This window comes from Rhinolophus hipposideros (assembly GCF_964194185.1).
Source record: "Rhinolophus hipposideros genome assembly, chromosome: 8".
In the NCBI taxonomy this organism is placed as follows: domain Eukaryota; kingdom Metazoa; phylum Chordata; class Mammalia; order Chiroptera; family Rhinolophidae; genus Rhinolophus; species Rhinolophus hipposideros.
Window position 1 is genome coordinate 79,347,867 of NC_138054.1, and position 26,569 is coordinate 79,374,435.

Sequence of the window (26,569 nt, forward strand, 5' to 3'; positions counted from 1 at the left end):
GTGACACGCAACCGGGGCCTGCAGCCCTGTGCCTGTAAATGCTTCCCGAAGAGGTGCTCTTGACCCTGGCACATAGTAGGTGGACAGTACAGGGTTAGTAAATCAATGAATAAAAAAGTTCCGGGGAGGTGTCTCTGGCGTGGTTGTCTCTTTGACAACCAAAGAAACGTCTCTTTGCACACTCACAGGTGATCCTATTATGATAGGAAAGCTATCATAATTGAGGATTTGTTTTGTGAGGCTATAGAGCATAATAGTCAAGACCTTGGAGTCAGGCTGCCTGGGTTCAAATCCTGTCTCTGCTACTTAGTAGTTGTGTGACCTTGGGTAAGTTATTTAGTCCCTCTGTGCCTCAGTTTCTTCTTCTGTACAACAGAGATAATTGTACACACCTTATAGGGTCAATATGAGGAACAAATTAATTAAAGCACATAAGACTTATGACAGAACCTGGAACATAGTAGGTAATCAGCAGTGTTCACTAGTTTTTATTGCGATTTTTTGGCCTAGCTGGGTCCTAGGTCACTGAGAGCCAGATGGGCCATGGGATGGAAAAGAACAAGGAGGGCAGGGTCATTGGGTTCCCTGGTGCTTCTAGGACTTAACTCTCATACCTGACTCAGCGGAAGTGGCTTCTGGGTGCCTCCCTCACCTTCCCCCTCTATCTGCCAGATTTGCAGAATTGATGGCTGCCTCTGAGGCCCCTGACACTGTGGAGAGTGAGCAGGTGTGGGGACACCCACCCCTGAGCTTACTAGTGCTAAATACACTAGTTATTAGATGCATGACTTTCAGCCAAGTTATCAAAACTCCCTGACCCTGAATTTCCTCATTGGTGGGGAAATTAACACCTACCTTGCACAGTTTGGGAGAATTCATCCATATTTGTCTCACAGATTGAGCACTCCCCACGTGCCAGTACTATTCTTGGCCCTGGGTACCGATAAATCCTTGCCTCTGGAGCTAACATTAGAGTAGGGAGTGGGGGCCAATGATAAACAAGATAAATGAATAAAATACTTAGCACATTACCTAGTGGTAGCGCTAAGGGGAAAACTATAAAGCAGGGAGGGGATTTAAAGTGTTGAGGGGAGGGGCTGCTAACATTTTAGATGAAAGGACTAGGGAGGCCTCCTTGTAAGTGAGTTTTGAATAAAGGCCTAAAGGAGATGAGGAACCAGCCAAGAGATTTCAGGAGGAAAAGCACTGGGGGGAGGAGGGAGGGACTAGCAATTGCAGAGGCCCAGAGCCAGGGGTTGGGCCTGACAGTGGTCATCGAGCAGCAGGGGACACAGAGCCATGGTGGAAGGACAAAGGGGAGTATGGAATGTGACCAAACAAGTAGTAGGGGTCAGCCCTGGAGAAGCTTCCTCTCTGAGCAGACCAGGATGTGATCTGATGTGTTATAAAAGGATCTCTCATATTACCGTGTTTCCTGGAAAAGAAGACCGGGTCTTATATTAATTTTTGCTCCAAAAGACGCATTAGGGCTTATGTTCAGGGGCTGTCATCCTGAAAAATCATGCTAGGGCTTATTTTGTGGTTAGGTCTTATTTGGGGGGAAACACGGTATCATTTAGAGATAAAAAGACTGAAGGGAGTTAAAGGTAGAAACAGGCGGACCAGTTAGAAGGCTATTAAAATAACTCAGATAACAGACAATGGTGGCTTGGATCAAGGCTGTGGCAGGGAACATTAGGGTGGTAAGTCATGGTTGAATTCTGGAGACATTTTGAAGGTAAAGCCAACTGGATTTGTTGATGGCATATCTGGGGTGTGAGGGAAAGAGTCCAGGATGGCTCCAAGGGTTTGGACCTGAGCAACTGGAAGGATGGGTACCACGGACTCAGTGTGAGCAGGTTTGGTGTGGTGGGGAAGCTCCAGGGTCAAGTTCTGGACGTGTTGGATGTGGGATGCTCTGTGGGCATCCAGGTAGAGATGGCGAGGAGGCAGGCGGTTCCAGAGCTCAGGTGATCAGGGGCAGCCCAGGCTGGGATAGAAGTTAATGACAGCATGTATGCAGAGTGCCCAGCAACCACTTAACCAAGGTGCGTTTCTCTTCTTTGTCACAGTCGGTCATAGGTAGTGGTACCTGGGAGGCCATCAGCACAGAAACTCCTGTGAAATCCCCAAGATTCGCCCTTTTGGATCTGGAGAAAGGGAAGTCATATGTCTTCAGAGTGCGAGCAATGAACCAGTGTGGCATGAGTGACCCCTCAGAGCCCAGCGAGCCCATTGCCTTGAGCGGGAAGCCAGGTACCTGTGTGATGTAGGACATGGGGGCAGACCAGGCCAAGCAGGTCTGTTAGCCTCCCGGGCTCAGGATCCCAAGGCTACAGGGGCAGAGCCATGCCTGTTTTCCTGTCTCTGACCCCTGCTGCCTACCGTGAAGCTACCAAAAGCAACATGATCTCAGGGCTGTAAATTGTTAGAATATCAGCAATCACATTTCTCTGGGCAGGAGGCTCATGGAAGTACAGACATTTTTTTCCCCCAGAACAACACTTCACAGGTTGCAGAATCCACTTGGGTCCAGGTAGTGAGTGTGACCAAGTGGTCCCTCAGTTCTAAAGGTCTCCAACTAGCTTCCAGTCCTGCCTTGTACAGACAGAAGTGAGCCTCTTGAGCAGACTCCTGCCCCGTCCCTGGCGGGGGCTGAGCTGTCCCCTGAACTCTGGCTCACAGCTGGGACACCTCTCATCTGCAGCACAGCAATGGGCCTGGGCAAATCACTTTTGAGCTGCAAACCTTGGTGTCCTCACCTGCCAGATGAATAGATATATTCATAACGAGTATGAATGTATTGGTAGGCAAGTGGTATTTTTCTTTAATTCTGGTCCAGTTAACATTTAGGCTTGATTTAGGGCTGGCCACTGAGTGCTTTGTGATGGCTGTGAGCAGTCTGTCTCTGGACCACAAGCCAGCCTTAGGGCAAGGTTCTAGTACAGTTCATAAAAGGAAGAGAGAGGAGAGGAGGGAAGATGAGGTGATGGGAGGAGAGGGGAGAAAAAAAGGAAAGGTATTTATTTATTTGTATTATAGAAGTAAATTTATATAAAAGTGGGAAATGAAGAAAAGTAAGAGAGGGAGGGAGGAAGGAAGGAAGAAAAAAGGAAGGAAAGAAGGAAGCAAGCAAGGAAGGAAGGAAGAAATTGAGAGAGAGAGAGAGAGAGAGAGAGAGAGAGAGAGAGAGAGAGAGAGAGAAATGCCTCTGCCGCCATGATTCCACTGCCCAGGGGTAACCACTCTGAGCACCTGAGTGTTTGGGTTTCTAGCATTTTGACCACGTGCATATCATGTATTTTTTAAAAGTTCAGTCAAACCATATGTAGAGCTTTGCATTCTACTTTTAAAAATTACATTATATCACAAACATTTCCTCAGGTCATGAAACCCTCCTTGAAATCATGATTTTAATGCCTGAGGACTACTCTATACCCTGGATCTCCTCAGCTCCAAGTTCTTGACCTTGACCTTGGGTAGAATCAGATCTCTTGGGCAGGGCGAGTCCTGAGGGGCCTCCCTCCAGCATCTCCCCTCCACCCAGCCTTCATCCACTGCCACACTGTCTTCAACCTGAGAGGCTGAAGTTGCTGACAGGACCTCCCTGAGCCGGAGCCTCAAATCTATTTCTATTTCTCAGTGCATCCTCAGTGCAGAGCCTGGCTCAGAGTAGGCACTCAGTAAATATTGGATTTATGTTGGATGGATGCTGAGGTCAGCCTTTTCCTGTTGACTTTGAGGCACCACCAGAACACAAGGAAAGGTGTCTAGGGGAAATGGGAGATGAGCTCTAGAATTCAGGAGAGAGGGCAGGGCGAGGAGTAAAGCCTGGGGAATAACCTGCAGCCAGGTGGTGGTTGAAGGCATGAGAATAAATAGACCCTCAAGATGAGAGAAAAGGAGAAAAATTCAGCAAGTCAAGGACCAGAAGGGACTAAAAAAGATGAGTAGCCACCAAAAGATGTATAAGGAGTTTGAAGAGTAGAAAGAGAAGGAAGCTTCTGCACTTGCCATCCATTCACCCATCCATTCATGTATTCATTCATCTATCTATCTATCTATCTATCTATCTATCTATCTATCTATCTATCTATCTATCTATCTATCTATTCATCCATCCGTACATTTAACAAATCATGGCAGCCCCTACCTCAAGGAGCTTAGACTCAGGGAGCCATGAAAGTCAGTAGAGATGTTTCAAGGAAAGTTTTCTAGAGATTGAAGATAAAGACTGAGGGAAACTGAAGATTTGGGGAATTCTAAGTGAGAGACAGAGAGAGATTGTAAGGATTCATGAATGGAGGCTTTCGTGAGGAAGTGGAAAATTTTGGAGGTAAGAGGGGAAAGGACTTTTAGAATGCAAGAATCTGGGACACACCTCTAGAACAAGGAAAGAGCTTCCCAAAACCCCAGGGCATGTCTGGAATCCATGTTCCATCCTTGATTATTGTGGGGGCTCCTTTCTGCCTCTCTCTATACCACACCCGTCCCCATCCTATTCGTGCTGTATAACTCAACATCCATACTCAGCCCACGTTTCTGGGTGTTTGTTTTTTTTCAGCTACTCTCCCTCCTCCAGCTCAAGTTCAAGCTTTCCGAGACACGCAGACCTCTGTCTCCCTGACCTGGGATGCTGTGAAAGAAGGCCCAGAGCTCCTGGGTTATTACATCTACTCCCGGGAGGCAGGATCATCTGAGTGGCAAACAGTTAACAACAAACCCATCCAGGACAATAAGTGAGTTTGCCCCACCCCTTCCTGCACCAGGAGAAGCCATGATAATAATGAAGCCCACCGTGTCACAATATGGTACTGGACACTGGGCACTCTTTTCATATATTAGGTCATTCAGTTCTAACTGCAATCCTCTGAACTTAGGACTAATATTTTTATAATCGTTGCACAGGTGAAGAAACTGAGACACAGAGCGGTTATGTCACTTGCCACAATGCCCTTAGCTGGTAAGCAGAGGAACTGGGACTTGACCCAGAATGCCTCCTTTTGTGCTAACACATGCTGAGGGCATGCTGTTTGCAGATAGAGGTGGCTGATTGGGTCTCGTCCCTCCAGGAGCTGAGAGACAGAGAGAAGCAGAGGGTGCAGAGCAGCAGTGGCTTCAGGACCAGGGAGGCCTGAATGCAGGCTCCCTGCATCCACTCCTCACTTACCTGGTGTCCCTGCATAGACTCCCCCTCTCAGCCTCCTGCTCCCCTCTGAGGCTCCCGCCTCACTCTGAGGCCGTGGTCCTTGGGCGCTGTCAGCCTCAAGGCTTCTGAGTTCATGACTTTTCTCAGTTTTGAGGCTCTGTGGGGTTAGGGGCTCAGATGCTGACACCCCTCCCCTCCCTTTTCTTCGGATGACTGGCCAGGCCCTGAGCATATCTGGTTGAAGTCCCCTCACCCTTGGCCCTAAGCCCCTAGATCATCTTACCCAGAAAAAGGAACAGGAACGTGTGTCCATCTGATCTTGGGCGCCTCACAGTCAGCTGTCAGGGGTCACTCATGATTTGCTCCTGCTAAAGTTTCCAGGTTGGAGAAAAACCAGGTTTTTGACACATAAGTTCAGAGTCCAGGTTATCCTTAGAATATCTCTCCCCCAGGTGTATTCAGTGTACTTCCCTGGGGGAGGGAGCAGGGTTTGAGGTAGAGGTAGAGTCATATGGAGAGTGTAGCCTGCCTGGAGAATGTGTCACAAGGGGGGAGGGGGCACGCTCCTCTGGTATCCAGAGAGCTCGTCACACATGTGCATGTCATTAGTTACCTGTGTCACGGCTGGAAAGAGGCTGAACACTGCTGCCAAGAGTGCTGCCCAGGGTGATGGCGTGGAGACAGCTCAGGTGGGCAGTGGAGGACAGCTCACCTCCTTCCCGCTGGGCGCCACAGAACCTGGCTCCTCGGAGATGCTCAAAAAAAATGTCTGAGGGGATGGATGGTCGAATACTGAATGGGCAGGTGCTGTGCTGGGTCTCAGGAGACCTGGGCTCTGGCCCAGCTGTGTTCACGATTGGCTGTGGCCTCTTTCCTTCTGGGGGCACTTTCCCTACCTGTGAAATAAAGAAACTGGACAGTTTGATCCCTAAGGGTCCCTCCCACACTCAACTTCATCCTCATCTCCACAGCAGTGGTAAGTAATAGCACCTTCCTCAGAGGGTGCTGTGATGAGTGCCAGAGGTTCCACAGGTTCTGTGGAAGGGAGCGCTAGACCAGCACGTGCCATGATCATTGTTGTGATCCGTTGTCCCCGAGGCTGGTCCAGGGAGTTCAGGTGCTGCCTGAGCATCATCCCCTCCGTGCTTCACACCTCTCGTAAAGGCACATTGCACCTTAGATGTGCGTGTCCCTGAGGCGGGGGCTTGATGCTGTGTCAGCCATCAACACCTGATTTAAGTCCTCAGGGCTTCTCAAGGTCAACTGACTGAGAGAAGCTCAATATAGACCAAGATTTGCTACAGGAAAATGTTAGTAAGTGAAAAGGGAGCGAGAGGTCTACAATTTGAGTCTTATTAACAAGGGACAGGATGAAATGGACACTTTTCTCCAAACCAGACTGTCCTTGTATGTCTCTGAATAACAATTCTCTTTGGGGAGTCTTTAAAGGACTCCGTGTTTTAAAATCACAGTAGAGGTGCGGCTCACAAGAGCCACTTGTGTTTCAAGGTCAGGCCCACTGTCCTGGAGACGTACCAGGTAGCACAGTTCAGGGGTCCCCTACCTGGGCCTTCAACTGGTACCATTCCCAATACACTAGCATTTTCATGGTGGGCTCTAGAAGAGCCACATCCTTTAAAACCTTTGTTCCCCCAGTTTTATGGACAAGTAATTGGCATACATCACTGCATAAGTTTAAGGTATACAGCTTGATGGCTTGATTTCCATATTTTGTGAAATGATTACCACCACGGGTTTAGTGAACATCCATTATCTTATATAGATACAATAATAAGAAAAACAAAATTCTCTTTGTGATGCGAGCTCTTAGATCTACTCCCTTAACACCTGTCCCATGTACCACACAGCAGTTAACTCTAGGCACCATGCTGTTCATTAAATCCCACGCACTTACTTACCTTATAATGAGACGTTCGTACCTTTTGACTGTCTTCAACCTTTAAAACCTTAAGGACTTCATCCTTCAGGATGTACGTATCACTTTGGGGGCAGAGGTAATATCTGTAGTTAAGAACTGGCCCACAACCCTCAAATCCTACCACGCTCATTAACCGCTTATTCCAGTCAGCGGTTGTTCTAGAAAGTTCAGGAATGTCTGCGAACTGTTTGGCCATCCCTGAAGGCTGCACATTTCTCTCCCAGGTTTACAGTTCCTGGGCTGAGGACGGGGAAAGAGTATGAGTTTTGTGTCCGGTCAGTCAGCGAAGCCGGGGTAGGTGAGAGCTCAGCTGCCACCGCACCCATCAGGGTCAAGCAGGCTCTGGGTAAGTCCGAAGGGGGCAGGTCCAGCCTGTAAGCCCCAAGGGGCAGTCCTGGGTGGGGCAGAGAGTGAGGACCACATCCTTAGGGCCCAATCCCAGAGGCCAATGGGGATAAGCCCCCCGGAAGGGAGCTGGAGCTGACCCTGACCACCTTTTCCTCTGGGAAGGAAGTAACAATGGCCTGAGGCTATGCAGTGAAGCCTGACCAGCTTTGAGGTTTAGGTGCCCTGGGGGCAGGGGCAAGGGCAGAGTCAAGGTTACCAGCAGGCACCACTGGCTAAGTTAGCACCCCCGCGGCAGGGTGGACACCCACTGGAGGAGTCTTATTGGCCCCCCGCAGGCCCCACTGCCCCTGGCTTCACCTCCTTGCCTCCCCACAGCTACACCATCTGCCCCATATGACTTCATCCTCCTAAACTGTGGGAAAAATGATATGGTCATTGGGTGGAAACCCCCCAAACGTCGTGGAGGCGGCAAGATCCTGGGCTACTTCCTGGACCAGCACGACTCGGAGGAACTAGACTGGCATCCAGTCAACCAGAAGCCCATCCCCACCCAGGTCTGCAAGGTAAGGCTGGAATGTGGCCACCAGCCTGGTATGCTGACTTGTGTGGGTGGAGATCGGAGGTCACTGTCGGAGGTTCTGAGGCTGAGCGAGAGTCTTCAGGTTCCCTAGCCTCAATAATCCAGCTAACTTTCAAGTGCGGACCCACTTGTTCATTCTTGTCTAAAGCCCCATGGACTTCCTGCCCTGAACCTCTTCCCTGCTGTTGCACCTCGCCCCCTTCCTCCCTAGGCTCAGCTTTCAGTCTGTGTTTCTGCTTTTCAAGGTCAGTAACCTTCGTGAAGGCCACTTCTATGAGTTCCGCGCCCGGGCGGCCAACTTGGCAGGTGTTGGTGAGCTGTCGGTACCCAGCAGCCTGTTTGAGTGCAAAGAGTGGACAATGCCACAGCCAGGTGAGAGGCGGGGAAGGGCTGGACCTCAGCATGCCCGCCTCCCCAAATCTAACCAATGAGATGAACGCTGCTGAGCTCTCTGTGCGTGCACGTTTGATCTGTTGGTCCCAGACACCAGATGCCTGGCCCCTTCCACCAACTGACCTTGTAATCTCTGACGCAGACAGTCTCCACCCTGCCTTGGAGGACCCTTGACCTCGGCCATCAACTGGCCCTGTACCCCCAGCACAAACTATCCTCTAGCTCAACACATCATCTGAGCTCTGATTCTGGCCACTGCGAGGGTGGACCCACTCATCCCAGTTTGCCTGGGACTTTCCTGGTTTTACCACTGAAAGTCCCACAGCCCAGTGGCTGGACAAATCGAGAGGGCTAGTCACCCTACACACCATTCCCACAGCCCTGTTAGCTTTCTCACAAACAAGCCCTTCACCGCCCCCCCAGGAAGGAAGGATCACAACCTTCCATCATTCTGTTCAGCTCAGTTCCTTTACCTGAATGGCAGATAATTAATACGTGTGTCCATAGACAGCAATTGTAAGTGGCAAAGTTTACTGGGTACTTACTATGTCCTGACACTTTCCATAAATTATGCCATTAATGCTCACAACAGCGCTACGTATATTATAAGCGCTATTAACATCCTCATTTTACAGATGAGGAGATAGGAACACAGAGGCTAAGTAACTCGCCCACAGTCCCCAGTCTGAAAGGGTGGAATTGGGACATGAGCCCTGGTGATCGGACTCTGGAGGTCATACACTACACACTGAAACGACAAGGACATTAGAAAGACTGGGATTGGGATGGGCGGATAGCGGAGGGTTCAGGAGGGAGTGATGCTGAGCTCATCCTATTTCGGTCCCAGATCAAGCTTTGTCATGATGCCAAGGCTGGCCAGGTCCCCACTGTGCCCAGAGCAGGCACTTCCAGGCCTGGTTGTGACTGACAGGTTGACAAGCTCGCTGACTGACCACCCAGCTCTATATCTGGCTCTGGCTGGCCATCGCATTGTCTGGTTGGTTGCCTGGCTGCCCAACTCCTTCTCTACCCCATCTCCTACAGGTCCCCCACACGATGTGCAGGCATTTGAGGTGCGGGCCACCTCCCTGATGCTGAAGTGGGAGCCCCCACTGTATATAGGAGCCGGGCCAGTCACAGGCTATCTCATCAGTTTCCGGGAGGAAGGCTCTAAGCAGTGGGAGCCAGTCACCCCAGACCCTGTCTCCGGCACCCACCTGAGGGTGAGTTCCTGCCCCCTTCATCCTCTGACCCACCCTGAGCCTTCCCTGCCACTGGACCTGGTAAGACTGTAGAACATGGGAGCTGAAACAACCCTCAGGGATCACTGCCCTCACTGAATGGCAGCAGAGGACCAGAGAGGGAAAGTGGCTTACCTGGGATCACACAGCGAGTTAGTACTAGGTCTGGCTGGCTGTAGACTTAACCTGCTCCACTCTGGGCAGACTCCTCCCTAAAAACTCACTTATATATATCAGCATTTGGATAAGCTTTCCCTTGAAATAATTAAACAAGTATGCAAAGATGTAAGGACAATGATGCTGATTCTTGCATCGTTTATAAGGGCAAAACTTGGAAACAACTTAAATGTCCATCAGTAGAGGGTTTGCTCAAATAAACCATAGTGTATCCTTAAAGAGGAATTCTGTGCAATATAGTAAAATGACTCCAGTGGTTTAAGGAGTAGCAATCATATAATGAATGAGGTAGGCCTATGTGATTGTACTGACATGAAAATATATCCATCCTATATATGTTTCTTAATTTAAATGAGAAACAAACTCTAAATTCTTCGGATAAATAAGAAATCTGGCAGAACCATTGGTTTTATTCACCGGTGGTGGTGCTTTTGACATCCACACATGTAGGAGAAAAGAAAGCACAAACAACCCCACCCCCACCCCCACCCCCACCCCCTGGGGCATAAGAAAGACAACTCCCAGATATTTTTACATGACAGAAAACAAAGGTGTCACATGAAGCATTCTTAGCAGACACAGATGGCTAACTTGAACAATCCCAGACTTCCAGGTCACCAGGCCACTTTCACAGGTGGTCGCATCTGTCTCTGAAGCCAGCGTGTCTCAGAGGCCTTCTTTGTTTAAGGAACGTTTCCGTCATATGGATTAGCTAGGGATTAGATTTTGTTTTCTGCAGTCTAGGGAAAAAGGGAATATTTTCTCCAACTCATTTTCCTGAGGTATCTTTCACCAATAGGCAAGAGGGTATGTGGTTTTCAAGATCACACATTAGCATTCCTTTACTTGGACCAAGAAAAAAGAAGGCAGAGTCAAGAAGCCCAAAACATTGTGGAAAGAATAAGAAACGAACAAACAGAATACAGTGCATGTCATGTTTCTACATGGATTATGCGCCTTTAAAAGTAAATGGATTTTTATAAAATTGTTAATTTTGAGCATCTCTGGGGGTGAGACTTCCAGCGGAGCTTTAACCCTTCATTTTATATTCTCTATTGCTTTTGTATTTTCCCTAACAAGTATGTGTTTCTTTCATAATCAGAAAAAAAATAAAACTACTTTTATTTGAAAAAATAATATTAAAGCCACCTAAGACAGAATCAGAGAGGGCAAGACTCGGCCAGTGGAGCAGTTTCTACCTCCTCAGGGCCAGGCTCCCTGTGGTAGAGTCGGCCAGTGCTGGACAGCTGGCCCGAGAGAGCCACTCGAGATGGGTGGCCTCTCTGCCTCCCCACATAGGTTGGCCCAGGCCAGGGTGGGGCAGGCCTCTGTGACTTGGCACCACTTCTGCATGTGGATGGTTGGCTGGCATTCACTCACTCAGTCATTTACTAAACACTTCTTGACACTTACTTAGTGCCAGGTCTGGAACCAGGTCCCAGACATAACAGTCCTTGGGTAACAGGCAATAACAATACTGAGTATTACACAATGGAGGGGAGTCTGAGGGATTCTGGAAACTCCAAGGATGATGGTCAGAAACCCTTCCTGGAATCCTCGTGTCTGCCCGAGTGGAGTGGTCAAGAATGAGTTAGAAGTGCCTGGACAGAGAAGGCGTTCCAGGCAGAGGACTCAGCAGGGACAAAGGCAGGAAGGTGGGACATGACATGATGAATGTGAGGACCCTGACGGAGTCATGGAGTGAGAGAGCACAGAGAGAAGGAAGAGGACAGAAGCTAAGGCCAGATTAGGAGGACGTCAGGTACTAAACCTTGGAATCTGAACTTGGCTCGGAAGGCCACTGAAAGAGTCAAGCATCATCAGACTGGCAGCTTGAGAAGATTGGCAGAGGGAAAGATAAACCAGGAAGAAGGGTGTAGAGGTAGAGATGCCACTTAGGAAACTTGACTAAACCACGTGAGAAGAAATAAAGCTTCAGTGGAGGCTGTGACGGGACATGGAAGGGACCAGCCACATTCAAGAAACGTTAGGGAAACAAAATGGAAACTTAGTGACTGGACGTGTAGGGCTCACGAAAAAGGTGTCAAAGAAGATCCCCCAGGCATCTCTCTGGGATTGTTGGTGGAGGAGAGACGGGTGCCGGAAGGGAGAGAGTTTCCTTGTTGGAAGGCGAATGACTTAAGCTGAGTGGGTGGAGTTCCAGGGGCCACAGGCATGGTTGTCCCAAAGGGGAGACCCACTAAAAACTGGAACTTGGGAGAGCCATGTGCTGCTAGCCCATTCCCACCCCCAGGGCAGCCTGGACCCTTCTAGGGTTCCACAAATAAGTAGTTCCCAGAACCCCACGGCCAGGGTTTCGGGTAGGGTGGGCTTTGCTATCCTCGGTGCTCACTCTTGCCTCCCTTTCCCCTGTCACCCCCAGATTTCTGACTTGCAGCCGGGGAAGAGTTATGTGTTTCAGGTGCAGGCCATGAATTCAGCTGGTCTGGGGCAACCGTCCATGCCCACTGACCCCGTATTCCTGGAGGACAAGCCAGGTAAGAGCAGGTGGAGGGTGCCAGCACCACTGCTGAGCTGTGCCATCCAGGAGGGGCGGAGCTCAGAGGGGGCTGGGGTGGAGCCTGTGGATCTGCAGAAGGACAGGTCTGCTGGAGCCCCACCCCCCGACTGCCACTCCACACTTCTTCCAGCGCTAGGTCTTTACACTGCCCTGGCCCTCCCAACAAGACCCTGAAGGTGCCATCATTGTCCCCACTTTATAACTGATATTATTGTAGCTCGGGGAGGTTCAATGATCACGTCACACACCTAGTACTTGACAGAATCACTCAGCTCTCCTAACTATAAAACATGTTCTCTTTCCATACAACAGTGATGGAAAGCAAGGTCCCTGCTCTACTGTGGGGAAAGGGCAGGACGGACGGACAGTAAACGAGTAACCAGTTACATGAAGGAGACAGTGATAAGTGCTATAAAGGAAATGAAACAGGGTGATATGGTGGGGTGGAGGTTGCTTTAGCCAGGGTGGTCAGGGAGGGCCACTCTGAGGAGGTGATATGTGAGCTGAAAAGAAGCCAGCTCATGCGAGGCCTTGGAGGCCACAGCAAGAAATCTGAGTTACTATTTTATTCAAGTGCAAAAGGCAGACACTGGAGGGTTTCAGCAGGGGAGTGGTATGACCTGGTTTATTATTTATGAACGTCCGGTGCCCTCTGTTGGATCCTGCCCTCAGATGCCCCGGAGATCAAGGTTGGTGTGGATGAAGATGGCTTCATCTACTTGGCTTTCGAAGCCCCTGAGGCCCCTGACTCCTCAGAGTTTCAGTGGTCCAAGGACTACAAGGGCCCTCTGGACCCCCAGAGGGTCCAGATCGAGGAGGAAGCTAACAAGTAAGTAGGGGGGAGGGGGCGGCACAGCTAGTCCACAGGTCCCAAGTGTCAGATGAGTGAGCAGAGGCTCATGGGGGAGACCACCCAGCAGGACCCACAGACAGTGGGGGAGACCACCAGCAGGACCCTTGAGAGGGGCTCCTGGCTGTCTCACTAAGGTTGCTGACTTCCACCTCAGGGAGAAATGAGGGGATGGTGCATTTAAGGGGCTGAAATGGTGACATTCATTTGGAGATTCTTTTTCTGGAAGGAATCACGTGTGCCCCTGCCTGGGTGCTTTCCAGAAGACACTCAGCACTTAGTTTCTAGCCTGGGTGCCAGTGACTTGTCTTGCAACTTCTCTGGGCTCGGCATCCTCATCTGTAAAAAAGGGGTTGGTACCTGATGACCACCGGGATCCCTATCAAATGCCCCCAGGTCTTCGTCTCCACCCTCAGCAGCTCATGGCCTTGGCCCTGTCCAGCAGGAGATAAAGCTGATGACTTAAGCCTCGGGGGGGCGAGACTGGGCAGTGTGACCAGTAAGAAGAACTTGTGCCAGAGAGCCCACTAACAGGGGCCATTGAAGGTGCCAGGCCACAGCTGACTGACTTTCCCGCTCACAGGCTTCCAGTGCACAAGGCATCTCTCAGAGCCTCTGCTCTCCTCTCTCTGCCAGATCCAAGGTCATCCTGAAAGAACCTGGTCTCGAGGATTTAGGCACCTACTCAGTGGTGGTCACCGGCACTGATGAAGACATCTCAGCGAGCCACACACTCACAGAGGAAGGTAATGGCCCTGCTCCACTGCCACCTCCCCAGACACACAGGCCCAGATGGAGAGTCCCAAACACAAATGTCCCCAGAGGCGGGCAAGAAGCAACACAAATTAGTAAAGCAGTGATTTCCAGAGGAGCAGGCCCTCCCCCACCCATTCAGTCAGCTAATTAATCGATAAATATCTAGTGAGTACCAGCCATATGCCAGACACTCTCTTAGACACTGGGAATTACATCCGTGAACTCAACAGGCAAAATTCCCTGCCTGGTGGAGTTCATATTCTTGTCTCTCTTTCCTTTTTCTATTTTGGATAAAAGCAAAAGTACCAGAATTATTTCACTTCTACCTGTAGCCTAAAAACAAAAAAGTTGGTCTGAGGCATGAAGATGTCAATAGGGAACAGATGGGACTGTGACAAACCAGAGAGCAGACGCTGTGTCTGAAGGGTCATCCATGCTTGATGATTTAAACAGAACTGAAATCAGTGCTGATGACGGATAAGACTCATGCTCTGCCGTCTCCATGGCAACTGAGGGACAGCCCATTGTCTTCCCTGCTGACTGCATATGAGGCCCTTTGATTTTACTAAGAAGCAGAAACCAGACAGATCCAATTCCACAATTTTCTGGCTGTTTGACCTTGAGCAATTCATGTCACCTCTCTGGGCCTCGGTTTCCTCATCTGTAAAAAGGGATGATAATCCCCAGCTGCCCCAACTGAAACAATGTTATTCAGATACATTTAGATGATTCTATGCAAACTAAAGCCATCAACAAAAGGGATAGTATTTTGTTTGTTTTGTTTTGACTGGATTCTTACCATGGGTCCAGACTCATCATGTTCAGGGCTTTGGGGTTCACAAGGGAAAATTAGTATGGGCTCTGCCCCAGCCAATTCATCAAAATAACGCATATTTATTGAGCACCTACTATGTGCCAGACACTAATGTAGGCACCGAGCCCAGCTTAGCAGGAGAGACAAACCTAACATAAAGAAGCAGATAGCAAGTGAGGCAACATTCTGCAGAACTGCCCTAGAGCCTTCTAGACTGAAGTGCTTAGTATAGGGGCCAGACCCTTAGCATAGGAACTAGGACAGCTATTACAGTGGGTCAAGAATAGGGCTCTACTTTGAGCTTCTTGAGCTTTGCCTTTGTTCAGGGCCTGCTCCAAACCCTTTGGAGTGTACTTTCTCTCTTAATAATAATGCCATCTTGAGCCCTGAGCCTTGAGCCACTTTTCTCAGTGCTCGGCCCGCTCCTAATTCTTTGGAGTATACTATCTTTTCTAATGAACTTCTCCCTTACCATTTAAAACAACAAAAAAAAGAAGAATAGGGCTCAGGAACCAGTGGGCCTGGAACAGTCAGAGGTGGACAACAATGCTTACCCCACAGCCTTGTGTGAGCATTAGTGACATAACGCAGCACCTGGCACATAGTAGGCACTTCTCTGGGGAGGTGGCACTTGATCTCAAGGAGACTTAAAGCAGCCCCCACACACACTCCCCAGGTGCCCCAAAGCCAAGGCCCATGGTGTTCATCAACCCCTGTGTTGCCAGTAACCCCAGGTTGGGGGGGGATGTCTCTCAGTACTTTCACCCGGCATGGACCCTAGAATGGCTCCTATGGACCCCACTGGCCCCAGTATTTCATTCTCTTTGGTTTCTTCTTTGCTCCTCCCTGTCTCAGAGCTGGATAAGCTGAAGAAGTTGAGCCATGAGATCAGAAACCCAGGTAAGTACTCCAACCCACCCACGTTGCACAGCTCCAACCCGGGTGGGATACCCACTGCGATGTCTGGAGCAGTGCTGAGGAGTCAGTGAGAGCCAAAAACTAGCCAGGGTTGGGGTGGGGGTACAGTGGATAGAGGCCCTGAGACGCAGGGAGTCAGCAGTCCTGTGAAAGGGAACAAGGCAGCCAGCAGAGTGGAAAGGGGGTGCAAGGGAGGGCAGAGTGGATGGTTTCTTCTTGTTGGACATTGGATCACCTCAACCTCTGCTTCCCTCTGTTGGCTAGTAGCCGGGCAGCCCTTGGAGCAGGGGTCACAAACTTAGGTGCACGTTAGAATCACCCAGGACCTTCTCAAAATCCCGATGCCCAGGCCACGCCCCAGACAAATCAGAATATCTGAGCCTGGACATTCGTGGTTTTAAATGTCCTTGGGGATCCGGTACGCAGCCAGGATGAGAAGCACCCTAAAATGAATTCACTCTAGAGTGAGCATGAGCAAAACCTTCCTCAGACGCCCACCCTCACCCCACACCACCCCAGCCCTGTCACCTTCAAACTCTCAAGCACTTTGCACGTAAATGCCAATGGTGTCCTCAGGGTGGGGGTGGTTGGGGAGAGGGGAGGGGAGAAGGGTGCCCCACCCACCCCTTTCCATCCTCGCTTCCCAGTGATCAAGCTGATCTCTGGCTGGAACGTTGACATCCTCGAACGAGGGGAAGTGCGGCTTTGGCTGGAAGTGGAAAAGTTATCTCCGGCCGCTGAGCTGCATCTCATCTTCAACGAGAAGGAGATCTTCAGCTCACCGGTAATTGGAACTCAAGATTCCCTAACTGAGGTTCCCTGCCCAGCGTATGGCCTCTCCCGACAGTGGTTCCCCACAGGCTGGCAGCGCCCCCTAGCGGACATTTCAGAACTGACCGCATACTCTGGCTGTCACAAAGATAGCATTACGGTGGGGACAGGTGGCAGGGACATTAGATGCCCGCCAATGCGAGAGACGATCCCACAAACAAAGAATTTCCCACGCCCCCTACAACTTTTGAATGTCCCGCCAGACATTCTTTAGATGAAAAACCTACATTCATGACTCTAATTCTGAAATATAAATACAGAGAATTTCTGCAGAGTTATAATATACACTGAATAGAGAGTTTTTATTCTAGTAGACACTTCACTTATGCTCTTTCATTCATTTCCCTGTTCTTGTACAGAATAGTTTTGATCTTTTTGCTTTTCTTCTCTTAAATTCAAACCAATTAATTATAAATCAGTGCAGCATGGGTGAAATTATGTCTGAACACCTGAATATTACCTTATTTTTTCTTCCTATACAGTTGTGGTATTCCATTATTTTTTAAAATGATGTGTGTGCATAAGTTGTATTAGTTGAATCATACAAGTTGCCTATGTTCAACTGTTTTACTTAGAAACATGACAGTTTCAATCTCGTGAGAGATTTAATCATGAGATCATAGTATTCATGAATTTCATTTCCAGAGGGTAAAATGGCATCAGAAACTAAGTGTTATAGAGAAGGGTGCTAGTTCTGACAGAGAAGGAAGAACTCAGGGCTAGATATCAGAAGACTAATATATATTCCCTGGGGGTTGCAGGTCCCTTCACCTTTCTGTACCTCTGTTTCTGCATATGTACAATGGGGCTGGTTGTCCCAGAATCAGGAGGAGCAAATGAGAAAATAGATTTAAAAGTTCTGTTTAAAGATTAAACATGACCTTGGCACATGGTAGAGGAAGTGTTACAAAGTCTGGATTCTTGGTACACAGCATTGGGACTATCAGTGGCCCCCATAGAAAAATAAAATAAAACTAGATGGCTCCCTCAAATCATACACGCAAATAAGGCCCGAGGAACTAAGGTCCTAAATCTAGAAAAGAAAACATTTAAAAACTGTTCGAATATGACAAAATATAAATGAGTGTTAATTCTGAGTAGCAAGTACATAGGTTTTGTAAATATTATCCTTTATAGTTTTATGGAAAATTGCAAAAGAAGTAAAAAGTAACCAAAAAAAAAAAATGTGGCACAGTAGGGGGTTGGTGCTCATTCTTAATTGCAATTAATTCAAGCATTCCAGAAGTGTTTCGGTGCCTGCTGGGCCTCGGGGTGCTCTGGGGACACAGTGTGGGGAGAGCCCCACTCTATAAGCAGCGCAGGGTTATCTAGGGCCTCTCCCCATTTCTTAAGGCTTCTAACTTTGCACATATCACCCCCCAAGTCTAACTACACCCCAGTTTGTGCCCCACAATACAAATTCCCTGGGATAGGAAAAGGGCAGAAATGACTCTCCAGGTTTGTTCTCCCCAGAACCGCAAAATCAATTTTGAACGAGAGAAGGGCCTGGTGGAAGTGATCATAGAGACCTTGGCTGAGGAAGACAAAGGGTCGTATACCGCTCAGCTCCGAGACGGGAAAGCCAAAAACCAGATCACACTGGCACTGGTGGATGACGGTCAGCCCTGCCTGCCTGCCCCATGCTCCCAGCCTCAGCTCTTGGCTCTAGGGTCTTCTGACCACCCTGATGCCCCTTTCCGGACCTGCGTTTTTCTTGGCTCATGCCAGTCGCTCCCTATGTGTTCACAGATTTTGACAAACTTCTAAGGAAGGCAGATGCTAAGAGAAGAGATTGGAAGAGGAAACAGGGTAAGAGCTGCTGGGGTGAAATTCAAAACCTGGGCCACCAGGCCAGTGGTCGGTGCCAGAGAACTGCTGGGCTGGTAAGTTAACAGCTCCTGCAGCCCTGCTGGGCTCCTGAGGGAGCGCCGCTGCAATTCAATCCAGATCCGCTGCCCCTCTGCCAAAACGAAACAGCACTTGCCCAACTCGGAGAGCGAATGTCTCCTTAAATTGTGCGCCCTAAGTGCCCTTGCCTCACTCAAGTCCCCACCCTGGTGGGAGCAGAATCTGACACTAGCTGCCCTAACCCCAGCTGGCTCCCTGTCTCGCCACCAGGTGGCGCCCTGGCTGAGCCTGATGCTCTGACCCGTGGGCGTGTTTGTTTTGCATTCGCAGGTCCCTATTTCGAGGAGCTCTTGCAGTGGAAGGTCACAGAGGACTGCCAAGTGCTGCTGACGTGCAAGGCAAATCCCCGCCCCTACCTCCAGCCCTGCCCCCAGGCCCAGCGGGGCGACATCTGTGGCTTGTCCCAAGCCGGTGGCAATCCTTGCCCCCCCACTCCCCAAAATTCAATGCCCTGTTCTTGGCTGATCTCCACACCTGGGAAGTAGACTCAGGGAGACTGCATTTAACCAGAAAACAAAGCCACCCCTCTGCAGAGCCCAGGGAACAGATTTAGTGTGAGATGGGGCAGCCTTAGCTAAATCTCCAAGCTGCACTGGGAAGGGGTTGTGTGGAGCCAGGGCTCTGAGAGCAAGTGAAGAGTCTGTATGTTGAGGTAGTTCCCTGGTGTCTGTTGGCAGCCTTGCCAGACACTGTGCTCAGTGCTTCAAAGCATTATTTTGTTTCATCGGCCCCACAAGCATCTGTGAGACAGGCATTATAACCCCCACTTCATGGATGAGAAAAGAAATGGGGAAATAAGTCAAGATCAAGAGGTAGTGCTTAGAGTCTGTCTGACTCCAAAGCTGGTGCTCCTTCTCAGCACCCTGCAGCCTCTTTAGGGAACTGGGAGAGGGGAGGGGAGGAGGTGCTCTCCCAGAAGCATATTCATTCAGCAAACTCAAAGCACCTACTATGCGCCAGGCACTCTGCAAGGCACTAGGCATACAGTGAGGAGGAAGTGGTCTTCTTAGCCCACAGGTTGAAGCAGGATCATCAGAAAACAGCGTGCTTCCTGCTGTGATCGAGACAAGCAGGCAATTGATTAATCACCTGGCGGGGCACCCTGGGGTACTTCAAGGAAGGCTTCCTAGAAGAGGTGACATCTAACTCCAGTCTTTAAGACACATAGGTGGTTACAAGGAAAAATAGAGTAGAGAAGGGATCAAAAGCCAGAGGGAACACCATTAGCAAAAGTCCAGACTTTTGCCAGCAGAGGAGACATCGTTTGAGGCTGAGACTTATTGTGACAGAGTATATGTATAGGAGGGTAGAGGGTGAGGGGCAAGAAGTCACATTTGCAATAAAAAGATCTGATGAGCTGAGTTTTTACTTAAAAAAGGAAAGCCTGATGGAGCCTCATTTTCCACCTTCCTCAGGTGACCAACACAAAGAAGGAAACCTGTTTCCAGTGGTTCTTCCAGAAGAAAGAGATGCCAGACGGTCAGTATGACTCGCAGACTGGAGCAGGGCTTCTCTGCATCGAAGAGGTAAGTGCAGCCCCAACTTTGGGGCTTATACCCTCGGGGCAGTGCCAGGAGCACTGGGTGGGGAGCCGGAAGCAGGGCCAGGATTAGGGTGAGACAAGTGAGGCACTCACCTCGGGTACAAAATTTAAGGTCACTAAAAAATGTAATCAAGATAAATGATATTCCTTGCAATATTTTAAAAATCAAAATTAATGCAAAAAAGAAAAAAGGCCTTGGGGGAAACAATACCAATATATTAAATAAAGACAGAATCAGTAATATCAGTTTTTCCTTGTGTTTGGACTCCAGTCCTGGCCCTGCCACTGACTGTGTGGCCTTGGGTTTGTCATTGTTCTTTGATGTCAGCTTTCATCTGTAACATGAGCAGATAGAAGGGATGCTCTCTCAGAGTTCTTCCTGCCCAGACACTCTAGAATTTCACACAGGAAGGCTGGCTCCGTGTGAGGCTTGATCTGGGCAGAGCAAAGCGGGCCTGGAGCTCAGTTCTCCCACCCACGTCTTCCCTGTGGCCTCCGAGGAGTGTGACCTAGTTAAGGCAGAAGCGCAAGACTTTTTCTCAAACATTCAATGTTTTTCTGCCCTGCTGCTGATTTCTCTGGCCTCACTGTATCCAAGGAGGACTGGGGCAAATGCAGGTTTGCTGACAAGGAAGGAAATGATGATTTCAGGGTACTCTCCCAAATCCTGACCAGGACAAGATCAGTCGGCCTTTGTCATTGTGGTGCAAGCTTCTCACTCAGGGCTTGGCATCAAGTAGGTGCTTAATAGCTACTGAGCCCTTGTTGTAATCACCTGGCCCATTGGTGCGGAGCTTTCTGGCTTCCAAAGTGTTACCTCCTTTGATCATCACAGCAGTGATAGCACAGAGCTGGGGCAAGGATTATGCTACCATTGTAGATGAGTAAACTGAGGCTCAGAGGGTTTAAGTACAAAGGCACCAGGCTAGAGAGTGGAGGAGAGATGTCCCTCCAGTCACACCTCTTTGAGGTGTGGCTAGGACTTTGAAAACTTCACTGGGGGGAGGGAAGGGACTTAGGAGAGGACTCTTGGGGTCCAGCTCTTCGATCCCCAGGTTAAGAGCTACTTCTACTTTGGATCCTGCCTCGAAGCACACTGTAGAAATGGGCAGGGTGGGAGGGGCCCTTTGAGGGGACAGGAAAGCAGATATCACTCCCCAGTCCCTGAAGGAGACGTTGTGTAATGAGAGGTCACTTCTGACCTCTGGACCTTGCTTTAGGTATAACCCAAGTTATTACTTTATTGAGTATTGGTTCAGTCTTCATTTTGGGGTTGACAAGCATGTGCCAGAGAGGACCACCCTTGTCCTGGGCAAAAGAACACATTTCCTTTTGGAAAAGTGCAGAGGGATTCCTCCTTCCAGGGGCCCCAGGGAGCAGGGTAGCCCTGGTGGAGGGTGTGCCACGCTCAGACAAGCTCCACAAGGAGGGAGCACTGCTCCACTCGGAGCAGCTGCCTGGGAATCCAAATGTGAGGCGTCGGTCTGTCCTCAACTCCCCCACCCCACCACATGCCCAGACCCAGATAAGCCCTGAGCTGAAATCAGAGGGCACTGGAGCTGGAAGGAGCCTTACAGCTCACCCATTACAGATGGGTAAACTGAGGCCCAGGGAGGGGATAGGGTATAGCCTGATATCACACAGAGAGCTAGGACTGGCCTAGAGCCCAGGCTGACTTGCTGTCCATCGCTCCTTCTGGAACCCATGCTGACACCGCCTTCACTCATCCTCTTTCTAGCTTTCCAAAGAGGACATGGGAACTTATAGAGCAGTGGTTTCTGATGACCGTGGTTTGGATGAAACTATACTGGACCTCACAGGAGACGGTAGGTGCTGACGATGTTGGAGATGGTCCAGGAGGGTCGTGGGGAGATTACACTGAGCCAAGAGACTGTGATATGACCTACAGGGTAAAATGTATGGGATCCCATGTCACTTGGGGCAACTAAGGCACAGAGAGGTTAAGTGACTAGCCCAACGCTGTACAACTAGTCAGTGGGAGGGTGCCTGGTTTGTGTGACACTCATGCCCATGAGTACTGCAACATACCACCGTGAGCCTACGCTGTAAGACCCGAGCCCAAGTTCACTCCTCTGTCCCATCGTCGGCCCCTGGCTCTTTATCCAGCTGATTGGCTCAGCCAGCCAGAAAAGTATCAGGTCGACACATTTGTCCTCCATCCATGGTACCCCCTGCCCCACAGTCACTGAGTGCCCCAGACCTCCGCCACCCCCAAGACATGGGACCTGTCCTGCAGAGCTCCCAATGCCCCAAGAGCTGCCCATGAGCTCCACCACATTTTCCAAGGACATTCCCATCCTGGTGTGTCCGTAGGGGAGCCTTACATTAGCTGACCATTCTCTCTGTCTCCCTCCAGCCCTGGATGCCGTCTTCACTGAGCTGGGCAAGATTGGTGGTAAGCAAGCCCCTCTCTGTCCAGTCCTGCCCCAATGCCAAATCACCTCCAGGGGACCTCCAACCAGCCTTGGCTCCCAGGATTGGGTATAGTGTCCAACCTCAAATACTGGGGAAGAAGTTCCTGCCTCCCCACCATCACACCACAAGAGCTGGGGCGAGCTAGAGGGCCCAAAATGTGCCACCCAGAGGATCTTAGGGGAGATCCACTCTTCTCCTCTGCCCCCCAGTCCTCTCTGCGACCCCATTGAAAATCCAAGGGACTGAAGAGGGGATCCGGATCTTCAGCAAGGTCAAGTACTACAACGTGGAGTACATGAAAACCACCTGGTTCCACAAGTAAGTCGGCCTGGCCCTGGAGCCCTAGCCAGGCTGGAGGGGGCCCAGCACCTGCCCCAGGTCAGTCCCAAGGGATCGGCAGACAGGGTCTCCCACTGGTCCTGTTGTCCACAGAAGCAGTCAGGAATAGGGAACAAAAGGGAGATACCCCAGTGAAGGTTGGTACCCTGGTGGTAGGACCATTTTTCCAGAATATCCATGTCCACAAAAGGACCATTGTTTTAGAGAGGCATCTGGAATTGGGGGAGGGAAGGGTGCAGGAACAAGGAAGAACCAGACAGTCAGTTGGGACATTGTACCTTTGTGGGTCTCAGAAGCCTTAGCAAACTCAGGCAGCCAGGCTGAGGGGAGAGGTGCAGGCAGAGAGACCTGTGGGGCTGACAACTAGCTAAGAGCCAGCGCTTGAAGGCAGGATAGACAAGATATCCACAGAGATTCAGCCGGGAACTAAGTGACCTCAGATCGTTTGAAAGCAGAGTTTTCCCAGTGCTTCTTGTCATTTGCATGCCTCAGCCTTGTGGAGCAGACATTGCCGCACCCATTCTATGGTGAAGGCTAGACTGACCTGCTCAAGTTTGTCAAATGAATGAAAGCCATGGCCAAGCTGAATTTCAGGACAATTGAGGCTCCTTCTCTAGAGTTTCTGAGCGCTGTGACTGAGCCCAGATGTATCACTTCTGTAACACAACACTAGGGACGTGGGCCAGGTGTTTCCGGGAATTAAAAAAAGAAGTTTATATGGTTTCTGAGGGCTTGGGGAGAGTGACTGTGGAAAGAAATCCTGGAAGGGTTTAAGATGAGGAGAATGAAGAGGTGAGGAAGTGACTGATGGTCACTGACCCTGGAACACTCTTTCCTCGGAGTCCCAGCCTGCAGGACATGTCACAAATACAGATTCAGTCCCAAGGGGTTGGCACATAGTTGATGAGCCACAGGATTTAATGAATGAATGGAAGGGTAGATGAGGAATGATGGATGGATAAATGATGAATGGATGGATATTTATAGAATGTCTTATGGATGGTCACCATCTTTAGCCCACAAATCTGGAAACAAAACTCTATGAGAGGAGTTTGGGGCAGGGGGCACCTATGGACCTGCAGACAGACAGCCTGTTGGGGCAGCACTGATGGGCTGAACCATGTTAACCATTTGTTTGCCCTCCCCTTCAGAGAGAAACGCCTGGAGAGCAGTGATCGAGTGAGGGCTGGCACCACCCTGGATGAGATCTGGCTCCACATCCTGGATCCCAAAGACTCCGACAAAGGCAAATACATCCTGGAGATAGCTGCCGGGAAGGAAGTTCGGCAACTCTCAGCTGATCTCTCCGGGCAAGGTGAGCTGTCCATCTGTCTGTCTTCAGTGAAACTTGTTTAGAAAACCCCAGTCTTTCGGGGGGACTCCCATCTCCGCACCCAATCCCGGCTTTGCCCCGGGAGAATACTGGAACAGGAGGGACTCGAGAGGCAGGAACAGTCAGCGCTAAGCCCTGTACCTGCGGGTCACAGAGGCAAAGGCCCTGACAATCCACTCCCCTCCCCCTACTTCATTCTCGCAGCTTTTGATGACGCCTTGGCTGAACACCAGAGACTGAAGTAAGTATCCTCTGTGTGTCTCAGTGTAAATCGTAGGCCTGTTGGGTGTGGCATGAACTGTGCTCCCTTCCTGGGAGCCCCGGCCAGCTCTTCCTTTCCCTTGTTATCCCCTCACCCCCACCCTGGGCAGGACTGTCTTTTAACAAAGGGAACCACGAACCTTTTTCCCCTTTCTGTTTTTCAGAGCCTTGGCCATCATCGAGAAGAGTAAGTCCACCAGTATTTCTATTGTTTTCATTTCTGAGTTTAGGGCAGCTTCCAAGAAGCTTATGCTTCCTGTCAGGCTGCTGAAGTCCCTGTGGGGTCTGTGTGGCTCTGGGCTGTCATGGAGCTGCCAGGGAGACCTGGGCAGGGACAGTGTGAAGATAGATGATGAGGAGAGTGAGGGTACCAGAGACTGTGGGTGTGGAAGCGCCCAGCACAGGCCTAAGGCAATGTCAGGTGCAACAGCGAGTAGGATCCAACAGTCCAGGGACGGACAAGAACGACGCTGGGCTGGCCTTTTGGAGTGAGATGTGGGGAGAAGACGGCTTTAAAGCTGAAACTAGTTCTGGCTGTTGGGGCGCGGGGCCTCATCTAATAAAGGACTCAACCCCAAACCCAGAGGGACATGGCGTGCTCGCTCTCTGAGCAGCCCCAGAGCCACCACCAAGTCCGTGCACTCGAGTGTCATCAGGTCTCCTCCAGCCAGTTCTAAGTCACCCAGAGGCAGAGGACTGACTTTCGGGTCCCACTGACCCCGCAGATCACAAGTAGGAATTTCAATGAGGGAAAGATTTCTGGCGGCAGAGCAAAGCAGCCCCTGACAATGACACAACAAGGAAGGAAACTGAATTACTGTGAGAAACAGAAGAAAGAACTGAAACACTGCTAACTTGGGATCACCTGGGGGAGGAGGAATTCACCCTGCATGGCGTCATTGTCCCTGAGTGTTTCCACTTGGCAGGAAGTGCAGGCCTCAGCATTCATAAATATAATCGGGAGGGGCAACGAGGGTCTAAGTGGCCACGCAGTGAGGAGTCCCTGCAGGGGGGTGGCCACCTTGGTGGGAAGAGTGCAGCCCGGACACCCCCCCTCAGCCTGCATCTTGCCAGGAGGAGAGCTGACGGGATTATTGAGGCTCTCAAAGCCACCATACCGCCAGTCTAATCACTTACCCAGCAAGAACATCCCATCCCATCCTGGAACGCATGTCCCCAGCCAGGACACCTGTCCAGGACTCCAATAGAGAGAAGCTGAATTCACCATATATGGTCATGGAATCAAGAGTCAACAACAGTGGATCATTTCACCGAGCTCTGAAGGAGGGCCTGGTGAACATTCAACAGCGTCCATCTCTAGGGCCTTCTCTCCACCACCCCAGTTCGGGGTCCTGCTCCCCTTACCTCCATTGGACAGACACCAGCCAATTCAGGCTCTTTGCACTTTGCACTTCCGTGATCCACACTGTAGGGTTTGTGCTGCCCACCTCATCTGTTGGCACAGCCTCAGTTGCAGCATAAGGAATACATTGACTTTCTGTGATTTATAACCACTTTCTCTTCCTGCCCACACACAATGGCCACCAGGTCCTCTCCTTGACCACAATCAGTGTCCCAAAAGCTTCTGGCCCACGTTTCCTGGCCCCCCTCTTGGTTCACTCCCTTAGCTGGTTCATCACACCTGCTGTGTACATTTTGCCATATTAAGGCTGGGAGTAACCTCATTTACACTCTTTCCCAGTCTCAAGGGGAGGGGCACCTCACTGTCACCTCCAGGTACCACTAATCATGCCAATGACCTCAAGCCAATGGTGGAAACACATTCTGTCCCCTATCTTGTTTATAAAGGCAAGCAAACAGGTAATACACATTTAAAGATTCCCACCCCAAAAGAAGCATTGCTTAAAAATAAGCCTCAACTCTGTGGCAACCTGCTTCTGGGCAGCAACATGCAGAAAAACATTCGTCGCTGGGGGTCTCATTTTTCCATTCCAGATCGCGCCAAGGTCGTGAGGGGCCTGCCAGATGTGGCCACAATCATGGAAGATAAGGTACTGACCATGCCCAACCCACAACCAGCAGTCCCATGTTGTGTCCCCTTGCAAGTCCATCAGAAATCATGAAACAAGGTAGCTCTATGGATTACAGAGCCCAAGGGGCTGGTTCCGCCAGAGTCTGGCCAAATGACCACACCTCACTGGTCACATGTAATGTAAAGGAAAGACCCTGAGCCAGATGTCAGGACCATGGGGGTTTTTGCCCCAGCTCTGC

At 50.2% G+C, this 26,569-nt stretch overlaps 1 protein-coding gene across 1 annotated transcript in view; it reads left to right on the forward strand.

The window, feature by feature from the left end:
• The window catches only part of MYOM3 (myomesin 3), a gene marked incomplete at its 5' end in the record, with an annotated part of 45,516 nt that overhangs the window by 16,677 nt on the left and 2,270 nt on the right, over nucleotides 1–26,569 (forward strand). Inside the window, 22 exons of the mRNA XM_081056697.1 lie at nucleotides 2,073–2,256; nucleotides 4,565–4,739; nucleotides 7,313–7,434; nucleotides 7,812–7,999; nucleotides 8,262–8,388; nucleotides 9,454–9,632; nucleotides 12,211–12,325; nucleotides 13,021–13,177; nucleotides 13,835–13,944; nucleotides 15,624–15,668; nucleotides 16,334–16,470; nucleotides 17,991–18,135; nucleotides 18,267–18,326; nucleotides 18,696–18,763; nucleotides 19,841–19,951; nucleotides 21,707–21,794; nucleotides 22,346–22,384; nucleotides 22,614–22,722; nucleotides 23,895–24,058; nucleotides 24,281–24,317; nucleotides 24,502–24,524; nucleotides 26,294–26,349. Coding sequence (XP_080912823.1) covers nucleotides 2,073–2,256; nucleotides 4,565–4,739; nucleotides 7,313–7,434; nucleotides 7,812–7,999; nucleotides 8,262–8,388; nucleotides 9,454–9,632; nucleotides 12,211–12,325; nucleotides 13,021–13,177; nucleotides 13,835–13,944; nucleotides 15,624–15,668; nucleotides 16,334–16,470; nucleotides 17,991–18,135; nucleotides 18,267–18,326; nucleotides 18,696–18,763; nucleotides 19,841–19,951; nucleotides 21,707–21,794; nucleotides 22,346–22,384; nucleotides 22,614–22,722; nucleotides 23,895–24,058; nucleotides 24,281–24,317; nucleotides 24,502–24,524; nucleotides 26,294–26,349 — 2,439 coding nt within the window. The remainder of the gene's footprint in view (nucleotides 1–2,072; nucleotides 2,257–4,564; nucleotides 4,740–7,312; nucleotides 7,435–7,811; nucleotides 8,000–8,261; nucleotides 8,389–9,453; nucleotides 9,633–12,210; nucleotides 12,326–13,020; nucleotides 13,178–13,834; nucleotides 13,945–15,623; nucleotides 15,669–16,333; nucleotides 16,471–17,990; nucleotides 18,136–18,266; nucleotides 18,327–18,695; nucleotides 18,764–19,840; nucleotides 19,952–21,706; nucleotides 21,795–22,345; nucleotides 22,385–22,613; nucleotides 22,723–23,894; nucleotides 24,059–24,280; nucleotides 24,318–24,501; nucleotides 24,525–26,293; nucleotides 26,350–26,569) is intronic.